The 20,074-nt window shown below is 36.4% G+C and overlaps 1 protein-coding gene across 1 annotated transcript in view; it reads left to right on the top strand.

Annotated features, from left to right (window-relative positions):
• Positions 1–19,591, top strand: part of mthfd1b (methylenetetrahydrofolate dehydrogenase (NADP+ dependent) 1b) — a 32,059-nt gene extending 12,468 nt beyond the window's left edge. The window contains exons 8-28 of the mRNA XM_056255930.1: positions 1,271–1,382; positions 1,577–1,704; positions 1,830–1,927; positions 2,888–3,061; positions 3,184–3,320; positions 3,556–3,602; positions 3,688–3,795; positions 5,229–5,303; positions 6,046–6,148; positions 6,391–6,467; positions 8,790–8,930; positions 9,021–9,089; positions 12,385–12,496; positions 12,726–12,865; positions 13,036–13,077; positions 17,295–17,395; positions 18,290–18,467; positions 18,634–18,741; positions 18,875–19,027; positions 19,210–19,318; positions 19,408–19,591. Of these exons, the coding sequence (XP_056111905.1) occupies positions 1,271–1,382; positions 1,577–1,704; positions 1,830–1,927; positions 2,888–3,061; positions 3,184–3,320; positions 3,556–3,602; positions 3,688–3,795; positions 5,229–5,303; positions 6,046–6,148; positions 6,391–6,467; positions 8,790–8,930; positions 9,021–9,089; positions 12,385–12,496; positions 12,726–12,865; positions 13,036–13,077; positions 17,295–17,395; positions 18,290–18,467; positions 18,634–18,741; positions 18,875–19,027; positions 19,210–19,299 (2,193 nt within the window). The 3' untranslated portion in view covers positions 19,300–19,318; positions 19,408–19,591. The remainder of the gene's footprint in view (positions 1–1,270; positions 1,383–1,576; positions 1,705–1,829; positions 1,928–2,887; positions 3,062–3,183; positions 3,321–3,555; positions 3,603–3,687; positions 3,796–5,228; positions 5,304–6,045; positions 6,149–6,390; positions 6,468–8,789; positions 8,931–9,020; positions 9,090–12,384; positions 12,497–12,725; positions 12,866–13,035; positions 13,078–17,294; positions 17,396–18,289; positions 18,468–18,633; positions 18,742–18,874; positions 19,028–19,209; positions 19,319–19,407) is intronic.
• The last annotated feature ends 483 nt before the right edge of the window (positions 19,592–20,074 follow it).

The following is a 20,074-nucleotide window of genomic DNA, read 5'->3' as shown; positions in this document are numbered from 1 at the left end:
ATCAATCACATAGGAAAAAGTAAACTACATTTATATAGCCTACTGCGAATCGTTTTTTGAATCGAGAATCGTTTTTGAATCGAAAGTCGATTTTGAATCGAATCTTGAGACAAAAAATCGGTATCGAATCGAATCGTGACATTTTCCGAATCGTGCACCCCTAAGAATCAATTTGCATTTTGGATTATAAATCCCCTGAGTCCTACAAAAGCCATTTCAACTCCCTCTACTAGAGGGACCCACAGGATGAGGAATCTTTTAAGCCAGATTTTTTTTTATCAGTTTCCATCCCTTTGAAATAATAAATGCATTGATCTAATTAATTTTTGTAACTACAGTATAATGTCTGTGACAGTATAGTCTGTAAAATCTGTGAAATGCTTATATATCCTTAAATGTTTATTTCACTTTTATAGACCCCAATAAAATATATTTTTCAAGTTGCCAGAGCTGAAAAATATATTGCTGTCCATTTAAAATGAAGAGACCATTTTATTTGTCTTTTCAAGATAATATATGTAAAGGATAATGTACATCCAGCTGGTTGTCTTCTCAAAATAAACCCCCGACAGGGTGGTGCGCGTCGGAGTCTCGATCAGCCTGAAGAACAACCAGCTGGATGTACATTATCCCACTTATTACACGGCTACTTGCCACACAAGTAAATAATTAGACACAAAAATATTGATCTGAGTTGAACTATTTTATTAGGTCTTTAAACGCAAAGGTTCCATGGAGAGAGCAGTTGTTCAAACCGCGGCAAGTCCAAACTAGATGGACATTCAAGAGATACGGGTATACAGTCATACCACTTATTACACAGCATTTTGCCACATAAATAATTATGGAGATAAGAGATATTGATTTCAGATTAAACCGTTTTAAAATCGTACCTGTATTTTATAATCCAACAGTGCACAAAACAATAGTCACAAAATGGCAGCAGCTGCATTTGTATGAAACGAGAGAGAGCGAGTCCACGATATTGGATGGCATAATTAAATGAGAAGAAAACCCGTTCCTAGCAGGCGTATAGCGCTGCTGACTTCAGTAACCCGGATGAGCCTGCGTTATCTGTTTTCAGTGGTTGTTATCTGGGAATAATTTACCGCTGGATGGCGCAGAATCAAGTATTCCACAGAGCCGTGTAATAATATATGATAACATTCTATTAATACACACTTGTTTACTGTTGTAAATTTTCTCCACGTTTCCAAACAGCTTAAATCATAATAATTGTCGTTTGTGCACCCTTTTGTTTCTGTTGTAGGTGGGAAAGGCAGACATCCTGGTGACTGGGATTGGTAAACCAGAGATGGTTCGCGGAGAGTGGCTGAAGAATGGTGCTTTGGTCATTGACTGTGGTATTAACACCATCACAGGTGTGTATGTGTAACAGATATATTTTTAATTCAAGTCGGTTTTGGTAGGAGTCTACATTGTTTTCAGTTTCATTTACAAAGATATTATTTTTTTGGTTTTCTGCATTTCCTCTAGTTGTTTAAATGGTCTCAATTAGTGATATCAAATTTTTCAGGAATATTAATAATCGAGTTTCTTACATTTTATCTCTCAGACACCAGCAGACCGAGTGGAAAGAGACTTGTTGGAGACGTTCACTATGATTCAGCCAAAGATCAGGCTGGGTTTATTACGCCTGTACCTGGAGGAGTGGGCCCAATGACTGTAGCCATGCTCATGCAGGTACATTATTCCTGTTTCTCATGGAGATCACAGCCGTTACGATTGTGGGTTTTTTGTGACAAAGTGAAGTAGCATGTATTTATTATGGTTCTTAGAAAATTCAATGTTTGCTTTTAATGTCACAGAACACAGTTCTGAGTGCCAAGCATTTCCTTCAAGCACACAAACCTGGGAAGTGGAATATAAACTACACTAAACTCAACCTGCAAAGACCAGTTCCAAGGTGAGATTGCGTATGCAAAAAGCAAGAGCTTTATAATGGGATTAATAAGAGCCGGAGTTTTTGAAGCTTCAAAAAGTGCATCCATCCATCGATCATAAAAGTAATCGGTAACACTTTACAATAAGGTTCATTAGTTAACTACCTTAGTTAACATGAACTAAGAATGAACAATACTTCTTATTGTTCTTTTTACTTATATTAATCTTAGTTAATATTAATTTCAACATTTACTAATATGTTATTAAAATCAAAGGTTGTATTTGTTAACATTAGTTAATGCACTGTGAACTAGCATGAGCAAATAATGAACAGCTGTATTTTTATTAATTAACATTAACAAAGATGAATAAATACTGTAACAAATTAATTGCTCATTGTTAGTTAATACATCAGCTAATCAATGTTAATGAACCTTATTGTAAAGTGTTACCAAGTAATCCATACAGCTCCAGGGTGTTAATAAAGGCCTTCTAAAGCGAAGCGATGCGTTTTTGTAAAAATAAATTCCCATATTTAGAACTTTATAAACTAAAATCATTGTCTTATGGTAACTGCTTTAAAAATTCTCGGTTTAGACTTCTAATTCGTGTCCAGTGTTTTTTTTTTTTTGCTCTGTCTATCCTACGCGCTTCCGAGTTCGTCAATACATCATCCGTCGGGTGATAACTCTGTTTGTGTTTGGCTGAAAGAAGAAAGTCATTTACACTTAGGATGGCTTGAGGTTGAGTAAACTGTGACTTTTATAGGAATGGTTGAAAAAATATGGACTACTGTTATGATGCATGCATTTCTTTTCTTGGTGGTATGATTTTGGGGGTGGGGGGGGTGGGGGGGTGGGGGGGGCCGGATTTTAATATATGAACGATTTCTTGAAGTAAACGGTTGTTCCAATATATTTTACTTTTGACTTTTTGTTGTTTGTTCATTTTAATAGCTAGTTTGTTTATTTTCATCATGCAGTGATGTTGCCATCTCTCGATCCTGTGTACCTAAACCCATTGAGTGTCTTGCTAAGGAAATTGGTCTTTTTTCGGATGAGGTTGAGCTCTATGGCAGGACCAAGGCCAAAGTCCAACTGAAAACAATTGATCGACTGCAGGCTCAACCTGATGGCAAATATGTGGTTGTTACTGGGTAATCTTTTTCTCTGTCAAGTGTTATTCTAAGAGATGAAAATCAAATTCATGTTTTATAGGCATGTATTGTGTTGAAGATTTTGATACTTGTGCAAGGAAGTAACATTTTGTTTAATGTAGAATCACTCCAACTCCTCTGGGTGAAGGAAAGAGCACAACTACAATAGGGTTGGTTCAAGCACTCGGTGCTCATCTCAGACTTAATGCGTTTGCAGCTGTGCGCCAACCATCACAAGGCCCAACGTTTGGCATCAAAGGTAAGTTAGGCTGATAAGACAGTCATATACCAATTGGTTACCACTGAGGTTAAAGTTCGGTCAAAAATGTGTAAAAACGATGGACCAAGTTTTGTTTACCAAGCATTTGATTTATAGTACCACATGACAAAGCAAGTGAATTTCCTGTGCAATCATGATGGTTTTTTGTCAGTTTGCATAGAAATGAGAGCAACTATGGAAAATGAAATGTCTACCTCAATTCTCATGTCTGTAGGTGGTGCTGCTGGTGGGGGCTACTCTCAAGTTATTCCCATGGAAGAGGTATTTTTTCTTTTTTTGTCAGCTGCTTTGTTGATTAATAAAGATGTATGAAATCATGTGTTAAGTGATGGTCTTTTCTTCTTAGTTCAATCTTCATCTGACTGGTGACATTCATGCAATCACAGCAGCCAATAACCTAGTAGCTGCTGCCATTGATGCTCGTATCTTTCATGAAGCCACCCAGTCTGATAAGGTAATGTCTATCTTCATTCATTTATTTGATCACGGAAATCACATTCTGGTGTGATTTGTTGGAAAATTATTAGTGCTGTCAGTTGATTTAAATATTTTAATCTAATTAATTACATGCTGATTATTTAATCAAATTAATTGCGTTTTAATTGTATATTAATATTTACAGACAAAACTACTCTGAAATGCTCCAAATAAATTAAAGATTAAATTTTTTTGCAGACAGAAAAACATTGGATAGACATCACAAAAAGTGCCTTTTAGAAGTCAGTATACTGCACACAAAAAAAGTATTATTTATAGTATTTTTGTCTAATTTTCCAGTTAAGATATCTAAAAAATACTTGAAACAGGATACATTTACTTCAAAAACAACACCACATATGATATTTGGTTTTCAGAGAATGTCTTTAATTTGAGTGTATTTTGTCTTCCTGCACTGGCAGAACAAGTTAAAGACAAATGAAAAAACTGCAAGTGATTAAAAGACAAAGTTTATGATAGAATCTATGAAACAATGCAGTGTTACTTCTCTAATTAATGTACCTTTTGTTTTAAGAATTTTTGGACATTTTTAATGTAAAACAAAAGTTTTTTTTAACTTTTATTTTTTTTACAGTTTTTTTTTCTTCTTTTTTCTTTTAATGACTCTGAATTAAAATTCATTCTAAATTGAAAAAGCTTGAAATGCTCCAATGATTTCATCTTGGCATATACCCACTATTATGACTTTTTTTAGTAAATAAAAATGACTGTTCATACAGTATCTTACTGTAACCTACATGCATAACCCCTGTTTAGAGTTTATCTGTGTTTATCTGTGGGTAGCTCATTTTAGTAACTCAGCTATCATGTATGTTATGTTTTTTTTTTTTTTTAGTGCAATAGCAGCATTGAATTATTTTAGGCCTATGTAATTTGAGTTTAGTTCTGTAACCTGCTTATGACGAAGCAAAGGACATTTTAAAGAACTAAAATGATGGACAAATGACAATTGTGAGAGTCTCAAAACTGGTCAAAAATATTTGATTTGAAAGGTCAAAAGTCGTCACATTAATAATTCCACTGAATTACACTTAATCTCTTGCTTCTCTCCTCGCTTAAGTATCTTGCTCAGTCAGTATTCATAGAAGTGCATTAAAAGTTTTATTCCCCTTTTTGGGCTATTATCAGACTCACAACAGTGCAAAAGAGAAAGACTGTGGTAAAATTCTTTATCTCCATGATTCCTTATCACAGACGGTGTTCTGAACAGAGCTCTTGTATTGCTTTTATACAAAATAGGGACCATGGCTGTGTCCTTAAATGTTGACATTTAATGTGGGGAACAGTGAGGATGCGCTAAGATGAATTAAAACTGAGAAGATATGCTATTTAAGTGTGCTGTTAAAAAGTCCAAATCAACAGCTAAATATTATTCTATCACTGCACTAGGCTCTCTTTAATCGCTTGGTACCCTTGACTGAAGGTCAGAGGAAGTTTTCCCCAGTTCAGATCAACAGACTTGAAGTAAGAAGTGTGTGTGTGTGTGTGTGATTTCATATCCCCCTCTCTAAGAGTGTGTTCACACTTGGCAGGTTTGGTTCGATTTAAAACAAACCCGGTGCGATTGCTCTGTTAGTGGCGGTTCATTTGATACTGCCATCCGAACCCTGGTGCGCACCGAGACCACTGAAAAGATGGGTGTCTGTACGCTTTCAAATGAACTCTTTGGGTCTTCTAAAATATGAATGCAACACAGACCAAAGACATGTATACTAACCAAAACAGGATATGTCACAAGATGCGACCCTAAAAAGGACCGATTGCTCAAGCATACCTGTTTTTTCTCGTCATAGTCGTGATGTTGCCCATTACAATTCGTTACAGGCATCAGAACCGCGTCTTCTCACAGCAGATCTTCTTTTGTGTGTGACGGCCGCTGTTTTGACTCCTTTACAAATTTTATAAGATCTTCACGAGCTGTCACCTCAATCATATGTACACGCGTATGGTACAGTCAACGCATTTAGCTCAGCACACAGCAATGTTATGGATGTTCGACAAGGTCCGCAGCAATATATGCGTCATAAAAGCGAACCAGGACTAAATGTATCTTTTATTTAATTTTTTGCTCCAGACCAAAACAACCAAGAGAACCGAACTACAAGTGTAAACACCCTTAAACTAATCTTTACATTTAGATTTGCTCATATAAACTTTGTCATGCTTTCTGTAATTTTAATATATTTGATGATTCTTGTACCCATAGAAACTAGGCATAAAGAAAACAGACCCCAGCACGTTAACAGAGGAGGAAATCACACGCTTCGTCAGGCTGGACATGGACCCTGAGTCCATCACATGGCAGCGAGGTGCGATAGAATGTGTATTGTTGTTTCTGTTCTTCTTGCAATTTATGCTAAGGAGATGAATAAGCTAAAATGAATATCAAACTGAATTCAAACTGAGAAAATTCATCTCAAACTGAATCTATAAAACTAGAACATTTTTGTAGATTGCTTTTGGCTTTGATGGTGTTACAGAACATTATGAATTGCTGTATACTGTATACACATTTAGGTGACAGGTAAATCTTTTTTGGATTTTATCACAGTGCTGGACACAAATGATCGTTTTCTGAGAAAAATCACCATTGGCCAGTCTCCAACTGAGAAGGGCTTTACCAGAACTGTGAGCATCACACATATTACCTAATGCTTTATATACTAATGAACACAAGCATGCACAGGTATGGTCAAACATTGTTTGACCAGCCACTTCACTGTCCACAGCCTACATCACTTCAGTTGTCTGAAACTAAATATTTAATTATTTTTTAGAATTCAATAATTATCTTAACACATTAAATTCTAAATTAAATAAATAGTGTTGGCTTCACTTTATTTTGATGGTCTATTTAACACATTCTGTTGTCTACAAGTAACATTGTACCTACATCTCTATTAACTCATTAGATTGTTAGTAGACTATTAGAGTTAGAATAAGTTGAAATGTAGTTGCAAAGTTACTTATAGTCAGTAGAATGTCTGTTGGAGGACCATCACAAAGAGTTAGCAGATATTAAGCAGACAGTCTACTATACTGTAATGAGAGTTAGTTGACACATAGGTTCAACGTTACTTAGTCAACATAATGCTCAAAAGGGACCATCCAAATAGTGTTGCCATAGTGTGTTCAAAGACCGCTGGACTATGCTTAAAATATACTGTGCATCTAAAAAAACACTTTGACATGGCATTGTAATGCAGCACTTGTGGCGCAAGACACTTCAATGGACAAAGATGTCCACATGAGACAAAAAAAAATTGTTCTTGTCACATTTAATACTTTCTCAAGTGAACCAGATATCTCGCTAATGACAGTAATTTCTCTGCAAACACAATGAATGATGCTAGATCAATTTTACATTCACACAAGACAAAATAATAATAAAATATAACTCGTCATGTCAGTCCTATTTCCTCTGCTACAAAACGCAACAAAATAAGCAAAAAATCTAAATCAGAAAAATAAAAAAACAAAATCATGTCAGAAACCTTGTCAGCTATAACCGCATCCATTACAGCATACATCATTCTTTATCCTTAGAGTAAAACATTCTAGACAAACATCCACAATTGAACACTACTAATACTGATTTTCATGAATGCCACACAACTCTCCAGACAATTGTTTTCACTTTGGTAAACCAATCTCCCCAGCTGCTGCAGTGGCAACATGGTTTACAGAACAATGCATCTGTGGCAATATTGTATTTAAGCCAAAGGAACACATTTTAGCATTGTACAGAAAAACTCTGCGCATCCTCGTAAATCCATAAATCTAGCCAATAATACACAGTAGCACAGCTATTGATTTGCTCATAGGTTCCAAAAACCTAAAAAGGAACTCAATCGATGCAAATGCGGAAATAATTCGGCAACTCTTGTATAATTACGTATATGTCAATGTTGATTCATTTAATATTGACTTTCACAAAGCGTATTTCAAACTAAAATCTCTAAAAACATTTTTTTGGATGATGTTGAAAGTAGTGGCTTTGGTAGGCTAGTGGCTATCGGATACTGAAAATGTAGAAATGTCTTTCATTTCTTTCTGCAGTAATGGGTTCCAGTGTTACCATGTCTGCCTTTTATAAGTAACTTTAGGTTTATTTATTTTTTCACTCATAGATATGGGCTGTTGCAGACTGCAAATAATTTTTCTCTATTTATTTATAACATATGTCCAGAATACATTTTTCATTTTTGGCAGCTGGGGAAAATGAAGCGACTGGAATTAATATTTTGAGTATTAAAGTTTCGAGAACATAAAATTGACCTTTTTAATTCAGTACATGTATGCCATAATAAGGTCATAATTTGGTCCTTGAATAATGTGACATTTTAGGACATTTTGGACTTTAAAGGAACGAAAATCTAAAACATAAAAATTTTGGAAGAATGTAATAGAAAGCTGGAATAAAATCCCTTTTTCCAAAGTGAACATGTTTTTTGTCTGAGGCAGAGCCTCCAGTACCGACTCTTTTCTGTACAGTGGAATAATGCTTTCCTTTGGCTTGAATACAGCATCGCTACAGACACATTGTTCTGTAAACCATGCCAGTTGGTTCACCTAAAAAAAATGCAGAAAACCTCAACAAATTTTGAGCTGGCATTGTAATGCAGCAATGTGGCGAAAGATTGCAATGTAGACCAATTAAAAAACACAGCATATGCAAGGTTCTTCAAACAAGAACACATTTCTTAAGAACTCCGTAGTTATACATTTTCTTTAATAATTCACATGTTATTATAGTTTAACATTTAATTATTTCCCAAGTGAGCCATGTAACTAGCTAATGACAGTCATTTCTTTGTGTAAACAATGCATGATGCTAGATAAGTTTGAAACGGGCAGGACATTCATGTGCAATCAATTGTAATGATGAACATTTTATTTTATTCTGTTAGCAGACCAGGCCAAGTAACTTTTTTAAGTTTTGTTTTCCAGGCCCAGTTTGACATCACAGTGGCCAGTGAGATTATGGCAGTTTTAGCTCTCACCACCAGTCTGGAGGACATGAAGCAGAGACTTGCAAAAATGGTGGTGGCCACCAGTCGCAGTGGTCAGCCTGTCACCACAGAGGATTTGGTGTGCTGCTGTCATCTGTCTCATTTGATCTCAAATTAAAATGTCGAAATGTTTTGTATGTGTTTTGATTCTGTAATGCTTGTGTCTTAGGGAGTATGTGGAGCTCTGACAGTACTCATGCGAGATGCCATCAAGCCAAACCTCATGCAGACACTAGAGGTAAGAGGAGTTGTCCTGGGTTGTGTGTACTATATTCAAGTTAATACGTGAATCACCTAGAGCAGTGGTTCTCAAAGTGTGGTACGCGTACCACTAGTGGTACGCAGGCTCCGTCTAGTGGTACGCAGAGGAATCACTAAATTTCGCACGTAACGTAAGATCAAACCGGTGTGATCGTTTACTATTGTGTGAGCAGTCTTGGCTGGTCCCTGGAGCGTACGATACGATTACACCGGTGTGAGTAGAACTGCCAGTGATCACGAGATCAACTGCTAAATTCAAACGTGCTTTCGGAGTTGGCTGGCGCTGAGCCAGAGACGGACGCACGCCACTCAGGCGCTGTCAAATATCACAATTATTCAGTGTTTTTAACCACATGTTTATTTTAGGTTTCAGACATTTAAATTCACATAAGTACTAAAAAAACAATACATTTAGAATTTGTAAAATACACACTGATGTCTATAGAAGCGGAACTAATAATAATTTCCATTATAATTAGACGACACGTTTTATTCATATCAGATAATGTTACACATTGTGTAAGTAACTTTTAAAGTTAACTCTATTCTTCTCCCAGTTCACCGGCCACTTACTTTCATGTATTTCGGGAGAAGTGGACGAATTCACGTGCTGTAAATCCAACAGATCCGATTCTCTGAACAGTGGCACAAACTAACATGGAGGTGCATATAGCTCAACTAACGCGATCGTTATAAAGGTGTTTAAACAACATAACATTTCCACTTGCAAATATTTGACAATCGGATTATCAAATATTTCATGCCATAGCTAACAAATTTGTGAATATTTTGAATAAAAAAATGAAATAAAAGCGGCTGCGGTGTGTCACGTGACAAACAATGACGTGTCACCATGGAAACAATAAAGTGATAAGTTCTAAATAATGATCGCCTTGAAAAATATTTTACATGTACGTTTAAAAAGGTTAAATCTGAATACACAGCCTGTGCTTTTTTTTTATTAAGTAGGCTACAGTTTTTATTTCACTTTTAGGTGCAATACATTTGAATTTAATCATTATTTAAGTTTTTTATTTACCTGTATGTAAGCAGAACAGTGCAGTGTCAATGTTCAAACTGTGTTTTTACAATGTTTAAAGTGGCTGACAATAATAAATATTCTTATTAGAAATTAAACTGCCTCATTTTTGAGCTGTGCATAACTGTAGCTGAATAGTTAGGCCTACGCTACTGTATTTTTATATTGGTCAATGGTCATCATAGTCAGAGGTTAAATTGGGGCGGAGCGCAGCTCCTCCTCTTTGGGGCCACTCCTTCAGCACCAAATATATACATTTTGTTGAGTGTATATAATGAAAGTTATTAAATAACTGGTTATATTAACTCTAATTTGGTGCTGCAATGATCGCCCATCGCAACGATAACTGACCTTCTCGTCTGAGCTGCTTCAGCACTCACCCGCCCGTCAATGTCAAAATATTTGAGTCCAATCAAAGCAAGTGTACGCCGAGACAGCTCAACCCGCTGCAACTGAAGCAAACACATGCAAATAGAGTATTTGGAGCACACGTGTGTTGTGAAACTGATGAAGATGTTTTCTTAATTTGCAGGTGTTTTTTTATTTGCACGCGTTTTTTTCTATTTGCATGCGTTTTATTTTATTTGCATGTGTTTTTTTCTATTTGCACACGTTGTTTTCTATTTGCATGTGTTTTCTTCTATTTGCATGCGTTTTCTTCAGTTGCAGCGCGTTGAGCTCTCTCGGCCACCGTACAAGTGGGGATTTATGTTCACAGAAGCGCAAGCCAAGCGCGAATCCCAATGCGACGCTTCACACTTCAGTTAACGGGCATACAGTGCGAGATAAGATGCAAGTAGCTAATCTAAACAGCTGTTTGTCGATAGAAGTTTTAAATGATCGACAGAAATAATCAGTTTGATCAAAGACAGTGGATACTATAAGCTGAATTTAACAGCACCCTATTAAATATATTGCCATTATTATTGTAATATATTTGTATAACGTTACCTCGAATGTGTTCGACTTTTCACTGTTTGTATCACTCCGCTTGTTCGTGTTTGCGCAACTTGCATCATTAAGCCAGAAGGTGGCGACAAGTGACTGTCTTTATGAGTGATTAATTAACCATTGATTAAATGAACAGATTAGCTAGTCCAAAAATATTGATTAAAAAAGTAGCTGAAACATCTTTCATGCTCATATAATTGCTCATATGCCTCTGGGCACAGAATGTTTGAAAAGTAACATCTACAAAATAATACTTGAATCATTTCTTATTTAAGGACATTCCCGTTTCGAATATGTGATTGTGTATTGTCAACAATATGCATAAACATTCTGCATTTCCATTTTATAGTGTGGATCACTCATTGCGACATTTAAACTGATTCTCATGTTAAAGTCCCCATGAATTCAAAATTGACCTTACTTTGTTTGCCTAAATTGATCGTTTTGTGGTGAACAATTCATCCATGCAAGTCAATCCACACAAAAAAAATTTTTGGCTTCGTAATGACGTAGGTTTGACGGTTTGGGTGTCTGCTTAACATCCGTAACCACGCCCCTCCAACTGACAGTAGACAGGCTGAATGAAAACACCTACTTTTCTAGATCCAATCAGGTGCTAGTTGGAAAAAAAGCCACGCCCACTATTTTGCCTCACTTAGTATTCCGTTTCTCTCGGAAATACGTCACAACACTGCAGAAAAGTCGTTTGCAACTTCCTGTTCAGGGGACTTTAAAGAATCTGTTATCTGATAAAATAGGCCTACTTCATGCTACTGACCACTGACATGCTTTTAAAGCTACTGTTGTCCATTTTTTTGGCCTTCAAAACACCTTAAAATGGACATGTCGAGATCAGGAAAATCAAAATTTTATTGGGGGAGCATGCCCCCAAACCCCCCTAGCAAGATAATTTTTGGGAACTTTTATTTATAAAAACCCCTGCACACCACATTAAAAACACATTAAGTTATTTTACGGCACGACTTTTAATGATGACCATTCACCGTAAATAAGGGCTCCCCTCCCTATAAAAGCCAATTTAACCACTGATTATGATGGTACTTGGAGAGCCAGATATATTCTGAGGTGGTACTTGGTGTAAAAAGTTTGAGAACCACTGACCTAGAGCTACACAGGCCTTGAAGGCTTCATAGATACATCTTCTCTACTTCATACTCAAATCCACTAGTTGCTTAGCTCAGTTTTGCAGCTGTTTTCTTGTCACTTCTTTCTCTGGTGCTTTTGAGTTGTGTCTTAAGCTGTTGTATGAACACTTGTTTAGGGAAACCCCGTGTTTGTTCATGCTGGACCTTTTGCAAACATTGCGCATGGAAACTCGTCAATCTTGGCTGATAAAATTGCTCTGAAACTAGTTGGACCTCAGGGATTTGTGGGTAAGTTACACAGATTAAAGAAATTTGTTATTGTCATAATTTAAATCTATCTATGAAGAGTCAATATAATTTGCCAATTTTTATAAAGTTTTGTCAATTAAAAAGACAGTTCGGTTTAAAAAAAAATTGTTGTTAAGGACCAAAAGTAATTTAATACTTACAAAATTGTACAAAATGTTGTCAAGGATCCCATCAGCATGGATTTACTGTAGTTGTTTTTTTCTTGCAGTCACAGAAGCAGGTTTTGGAGCAGATATTGGGATGGAGAAATTTTTCAACATCAAGTGTCGCTACTCTGGTCTCAAGCCTCATGTTGTGGTCTTGGTTGCCACAGTTCGAGCACTTAAGATGCATGGAGGTGGGCCAACGGTGAGTCTGAGAATAACCCCTTTACTGTGTCGTGGGAGAGAAATTAAAAATTTAAGTGAGAACATTGTTGGCATGATTTAGTTTCACGCTGTTTGACATTTTGCATCACCTCTTGTACACAATTCTGTACAGGGAGTTATTAATGTGCATTGCTTGTATCTTTTCTACAGGTCACTGCAGGTGCGCCTCTTCCGAAAGAATATATTGAAGAGGTACTGTAAGATTTTTAATGTTTTTCTGCTAGTCTGGGATCTTGTAGATAAAGTAGTCTTTGAAATGTGTTCTGGTCAGTATTTACAGTGGGGATTTGAGTAGCCGGTAAAAGAATAACTTTTATTAATGAGTTCAGTCAATACAGATGACAATACAGCCACTGCATCTCCACAGTTAATTAGTTTTTTGATTACATATGTAATTGAGTCTAGATTGTCCTTGTTTATTGAAAGTGCGAGCAAGTATCTTCTCGCATCTTAACTATAGTAGCAAACAACAGATCCATTGGCGAAGGAGCACCTTAACATACATATTGCAGTGTTCATTTTGAATACAGATTTATGCTTTGTAAGGTATGCACATTTAGGTGGTCAACCGGGCTGGAAAAACTAAATTAGATTTTTTTTTTATAGATTTGTTTCATTTTTAAAATTAAAATTCTATTAATTTTACAGAAAGCGCAACAAATAAATATAAACAAAACAGCACTGTGTTGTTGTTTTTTTCACAAAAAACAAACCTGGCTGTTAACAAAAGGGCATTTTTGGTTTAAATATTTAATATTTTTTGTCCCTATTTGTAGTCTGAAGGAGTCAGCATGTTGGCGTGTGTTCGGTATGACTTGTAAGTCTGGTAGTGTATGATGCCCAGTTTCTCTCTGTAACCAATTTTAAAGTTTGCAAGTGTTTGATGTGTAGCATTTTAAAATCTGTTCAGTGCATTCAGTGTAGCCTTAATGTGCAAATCATTCTGAGAAAAAATTCTGTTGTTTCCATTTCTTTTATATGGTAATATACACTCACCGGCCACTTTATTAGGTACACCTGTCCAACTGCTCGTTAACACTTAATTTCTAAGCAGCCAATCACATGGCGGCAACTCAGTGCATTTAGGCATGTAGACATGGTCAAGACAATCTCCTGCAGTTCAAACCGAGCATCAGTATGGGGAAGAAAGTTGATTTGAGTGACTTTGAACGTGGCATGATTGTTGGTGCCAGAAGGGCTGGTCTGAGTATTTCAGAAACTGCTAATCTACTGGGATTTTCACGCACAACCATCTCTAGGGTTTACAGAGAATGGTCCGAAAAAGAAAAAACATCCAGTGAGCGGCAGTTCTGTGGGCGGAAATGCCTTGTTGATGCCAGAGGTCAGAGGAGAATGGCCAGACTGGTTCGAGCTGATAGAAGGGCAACAGTGACTGAAATAACCACTCGTTACAACCGAGGTATGCAGCAAAGCATTTGTGAAGCCACACCATGCACAACCTTGAGGCGGATGGGCTACAACAGCAGAAGACTCCACCGGGTACCACTCATCTCCACTACAAATAGGAAAAAGAGGCTACAATTTGCAAGAGCTCACCAATATTGAACAGTTGAAGACTGGAAAAATGTTGCCTGGTCTGATGAGTCTCGATTTCTGTTGAGACATTCAGATGTTAGAGTCAGAATTTGGCGTAAACAGAATGAGAACATGGAACCATCATGCCTTGTTACCACTGTGCAGGCTGGTGGTGGTGGTGTAATGGTGTGGGGGATGTTTTCCTGGCACACTTTAGGCCCCTTAGTGCCAAATGGGCATCGTTTAAATGCCACGGCCTACCTGAGCATTGTTTCTGACCATGTCCATTCCTTTATGGCCACCATGTACCCATCCTCTGATGGCTACTTCCACCATGTCACAAAGCTCTAATCATTTCAAATTGGTTTCTTGAACATGACAATGAGTTCACTGTACTAAAATGGCCTCCACAGTCACCAGATCTCAACCCAATAGAGCATCTTTGGGATGTGGTGGAACGGGAGATTCGCATCATGGATGTGCAGCCGACAAATCTGCGGCAACTGTGTGATGCCATCATGTCAATATGGACCAAACTCCCTGAGGAATGCTTCCAGCACCTTGTTGAATCTATGCCACGAAGAATTGAGGCAGTTCTGAAGGCAAAAGGGGGTCCAACCCGTTACTAGCATGGGGTACCTAATAAAGTGGCCGGTGAGTGTATATTAAAATATGAGGAGATTAATTCAATCCAGTCCATTTACACATTTGTCATTTTGTGTGACTTTAATCTCAAAGAATACTTGCAGGTTAGATTCTCCGTCACAGAGATAGCTTGTATCTCATCAGTCCAGTATCAATCAATAAAGCCGTGAATGTATGCTGACACATCTTCAAAAAAGAAACCTGGGACAAATTGAATCCAGTAATCAGACATATCATATCTGCCAAAGGCACATGCCTGACTGTGACTTGTATAAATTGCTATTTTGTCATCAAATAAAAAATAATTGTTGCTAGTCTTCATTTGCTAGCCAAGCTTTAATGAATTTATGCTAAGAAAAAGGATTTATGGTGAGGTTGTCCAAAATCCCACTGTATGTATGGTCTATTTGTATGAAAATGTATAACCTATTTGGAGAGAATTTCCAAGGAAAGATGACTATATTGTGATGTTTGCTACGAGTCAATTTTACAGCACCATTTACTTATGGAAATTTAAGCAAGTCAAATGTATGTTTTTATTGTTGAAAGAATGCCACAAATGTTTTTTATTTACATTTTGATTAAACATAACCATTCCATTAATTATAATGCTTTAATTTAAAGATTAAACTTAAAATATAAAGGTGTTCTAAACCTTTTGATCAATAGTGTATACCATTACCATATAATATAAAATTACTCATAGCATGATGAGTCATAATATTTTGGTCATAATGTATATACCAAATGTTTTATTTTATAGCTGTTTGTCTAAGCATTTATCTGCTTAAAAATGAAATTATTTTCCCCCAGTGTAGTGTACCACTCAAGGCATTACTGAAAGACCACACACACTGTAACATTTTGAGAGTGCCAGCCACATTTAAATATGAGCGAATCACAGGAGTCACTCCAGAACATTGGATTATTGACATAATTAAAATTATGTCAATAAAGTCGTTTACTCACCCTGGTGTTGTTTTAATGCTGTATGCCCTATTTTCTGTATGCTCTTATATTTCTTCTTTCTATGGATCACAAAATGAGAATTTTTAAGAAATGTCCCACTCGTGCTTGTCCATATAATGGCAGTGAATAGTGACCAGCATCAAGCTTTTTAAAAAAAGATGCAAAAGTATCACACAACAATCTCATGTAACAAAAACAAGACATTAAATACAATGCCTAGAAATCCCAAAAAAGCATCCGTGTCTTATATCACCAGACTGGACATATCACCAATGTCACTTTTTGTTCATCTTGATTTCAAAATTTTTCCTGGGCAGCGTGAAACTGCTGTGCTAATTGAGTCTCACGAATGTGCACGTCGTGTAGCTGTGCAGAGAAGACCAATGGCCAAGGTCAAGAATTTCGTTAAATAATACATTAGATTTCGATTTTTAAATACAATTTCACGTGTTGCATGGGATCATTCTGTGATACTTGTGCATCTTTTCTAAAAAGATTGATGCTGGTCACTAATCACTGCCATTATATGGATGAGCGCGAGCAGGATTTTTTTTTTTTTTTTTTTTTTTTTTTTTTTTTTTTTTTTTTTTTTTTTTTGTGGTCCATAAAAGAAAGGCATTCGGCATTAGAACAACACCAGGGTGAGTAAATGATGACTTAATTATCATTTTATGGTGAACTATCCCTTTAATTGAAACAGTTCCAGTTTTAAATGGCATGCTCTTTAGTTGGGGAGATAGAAAGTGTCTACATTTGCAAATGACTCAAGACTTGAGAGAATACCTCTGAGTCTGAAGCTGTGTCCCAAATGACGCACTATACACTATGCACTTTACACGGTTGAGTACATAGTGCATAGTGTATGTGTATGAACTTTTAAAAAAAGTTTCTTTTGTCTTTCAACATTGGAGTCTGATAGCCCCTCCGCTATGTAATTAAAGCTGCGACAGTTGAGTGCATGAAGTGTCCAACGTTACACACTTAGTTTTTTTGGTTAAATAAGTGCATCACGCACTACTCGCACTATTTATACTACAAAATGACGTAGAATAGTGCACAAGTACATGATTTGGGACGCACCTTGAGTGTTTTTTTTTTTGTTATGTACTCGTCATTTGCGTAATTAAAACAAGCTGCACTGTGTAAGTGGTATCTTAGATGTATCTACATATAATTGAACTATATCTAAGAGAAATAACTTAAACTGTTCTGAGTGAAACTTAATGTGGTTCTGATGAAAGTGGTTTGAACTCTTACAGAATCTGGGACTGCTGGAAGCCGGCTGTAGTAACATGAGGAAACAAGTGGAGAATGCTCAGCTTTTTGGAGTTCCAGTAGTTGTAGCTGTCAATGCTTTCAAGTAAGACTGAATCTGCTAAATAAACCTATAGAATATAGGTATTCAAGATAAATATATCCATTTTATGGTAGAGCATATACAGCGTCTATTGAAATTCCCAAAGCTTTGTGTATTGAGTAGTTGGTCACAGTTCTATAATAGTTTACGATGGACAGAGATGGTTGAAAAATGTAAGTAACCAAAAGAATGTGCTTTTTGCCCTAATAACAGACATGACGCCTTGCATTTAAAAAAAAAAAAGCTAGACAGAGCCCAGTGGATAACAATAAAATGCAGCAGTCTCAAGACACATTTTTCAAACTTGAACCACTTCTGAAGGAATAGCTAACCCAAAAATAGGTCTTCTGAAACGGTACAATATTTTGTGTAAAAAAAACCATCACATTTAAAGTCTCTCATTTAAGTTCACTGAAAGTTTACCTTCAGTATGCCGTTTACTTCTGTCTGACCAGATCAGACAGAACCAGATCTGTCTGATTCGCGATTGAATCATTCAGTTTACAAATTGTATGTGTAATGGACATTTGTTACGTCTCCTATGTCAAGAAGAGCTGTCAAGATGGGTAGATGTCAGGATTTTTAAGATGCAATGGCCAAAGACATCAGATTGCACATGTACACAGACAACACACAATTAAAACATTGCTCTTAGTAAATATGATTGAAGGCCATACATGATTAATGTGACTAAATTACCATATCATGGTAAAATTAAGCCAACAGCATGTTTGACTGTGACTAGATTTATTTCTTTGAGTAAAGGTTCTTGATATTGAATGATATTGAGCATCATTTAGGAATTATGGGTTTTATTTTCTGCACAGACAATGTAAATCAAACTGCTGTATAGCTAATATGCTGTTCAAACTAAATCTTGCTGTCTCATGTTTGCAGGACAGACACAAAGGCTGAACTGGATCTGATCTGTAAACTAGCCAAAGAGGCAGGAGCGTTTGATGCTGTGCATTGCTCTCATTGGGCTGATGGGGGCGCCGGGGCTGTAGATCTGGCTAGAGCAGTACAAAAAGCTGCAGATTTACCCAGCAGCTTCAAATTTCTTTATGACATTAAGGTAAAAAATAAGAATGTTAGTGTTGTAGCATTATTATTATTTTATAAATAAAACATTTGCAAGGAGGCATGTTTTACACAATATTAGAGGGGTTACTCTACTGCCATATTTTACCAATGAACCCATTCCCACACCATTTGCTTATTTGTTTTTGTTGTTATCTTAGTTACCCATTGCAGACAAGATCAGAATCATTGCGCAGAAGATCTATGGTGCAGATGACATTGAACTTCTCCCAGATGCCCAGCAAAAGGTGGACCTGTATAGCAAACAGGTATGAATAGCAAAGAGGATGGGATGAATTGTAAAGAGGGTGGGATTTTGAACTTGGAATTTTTGTGTCTTATTAGAGAACCTTAAACATGAGATTGCCATTATGTTTATACAGCTTTTTTGTCTCCCTCAAGGGTTTTTCAAGTCTACCCATATGCATGGCAAAAACTCATCTGTCTCTGTCACATGATGCTGAAAAGAAAGGCGTCCCCACTGGATTTGTTCTCCCCATTCGTGACATTCGTGCCAGTGTAGGGGCAGGCTTTCTCTACCCACTGGTTGGCACAGTAAGTAGCGTAATATGGACATTTTTAACAATATGCATCTCTTTTTTTCAACCCCTCAGAGGATTTTCCTGATTGTTTAAATAACTTTTCATTCGTTATTTCATTCAATCTGTAATTATGTAAAAGCAGTAGTTATAATGTGATTGGTACCATGTAAACTAAATGTTCCTAATTTTATGCAGATGCCGACTATTCCTGGCCTTCCTACTCGACCATGTTTCTACGACATTGATCTTAACACCGAGAGTGGAGAGGTTATTGGACTTTTTTAAATGAGGCACTTTTATTGGGGTATGTAATAATCGCATCAAAATGCATCCATAAAATGGTACATCTTTGAATGCAGTTGCAATTATTAATTTTCTTGTTTAACATTACAGTTTGTGGCAGTCCACATAGGATTCCTTCCAATGGACTAAAGTCTTCCATCCTCTCAGATCAGAGGTTATTGGTTGTTTATATTTCTAACAGAACAGATGTCATAACTTTTGATATATTCTGATCTATTACCTTTTGTCCAGTTTCCTAATGACCATTTATTTCTAATAAATATTGTTGCTGCTATATGGAGCACAAAACTGTCCTTGGTATGGTCTGGTCCAAGTGTTTTTGTAAGTGGTTAAACATTTTTTTTGAAATTAATTGTCCTTTCGAAACATTATGAACACTTGTGTTATTTCGGTTAAGAACTATGTTCTGTCTATAAGGTTTCTGGCTACAATTTGAAACTTGTCAAGTGCCAAATGAGAGTAGGTAAGCTTCTGTATACTGAAAGATTGTCAGATTATTTTTGAATGTTTACATTGTGTGAATAAAAAATTCAAATAAATCAATCAAGCAATCAATCAATCTCATATGTGTCTGAAATGCCAGCTTTTGATTTGAGAATCTGAGAAGCAAGAGTTCACAAAAAGTTACCAATAAGTTTGTATTTATTTTCATTGCTATGTAGGAGAAACACTTGAAATCTAATTTATGATTTTTCTTTAGTACTTCTTGTTGCTACTTGACTGACTAGCTTCATCTAAAACAACTTTAAAAAGCATA

This window comes from Rhinichthys klamathensis, unplaced genomic scaffold (assembly GCF_029890125.1).
Source record: "Rhinichthys klamathensis goyatoka isolate OS25496 unplaced genomic scaffold, OSU_Roscu_1.1 h1tg000123l_1, whole genome shotgun sequence".
Taxonomy (NCBI): Eukaryota; Metazoa; Chordata; class Actinopteri; order Cypriniformes; family Leuciscidae; genus Rhinichthys; species Rhinichthys klamathensis.
The sequence above is the reverse complement of the archived record's forward strand: the minus strand, read 5'-3'. Positions and strand labels throughout refer to the sequence as shown.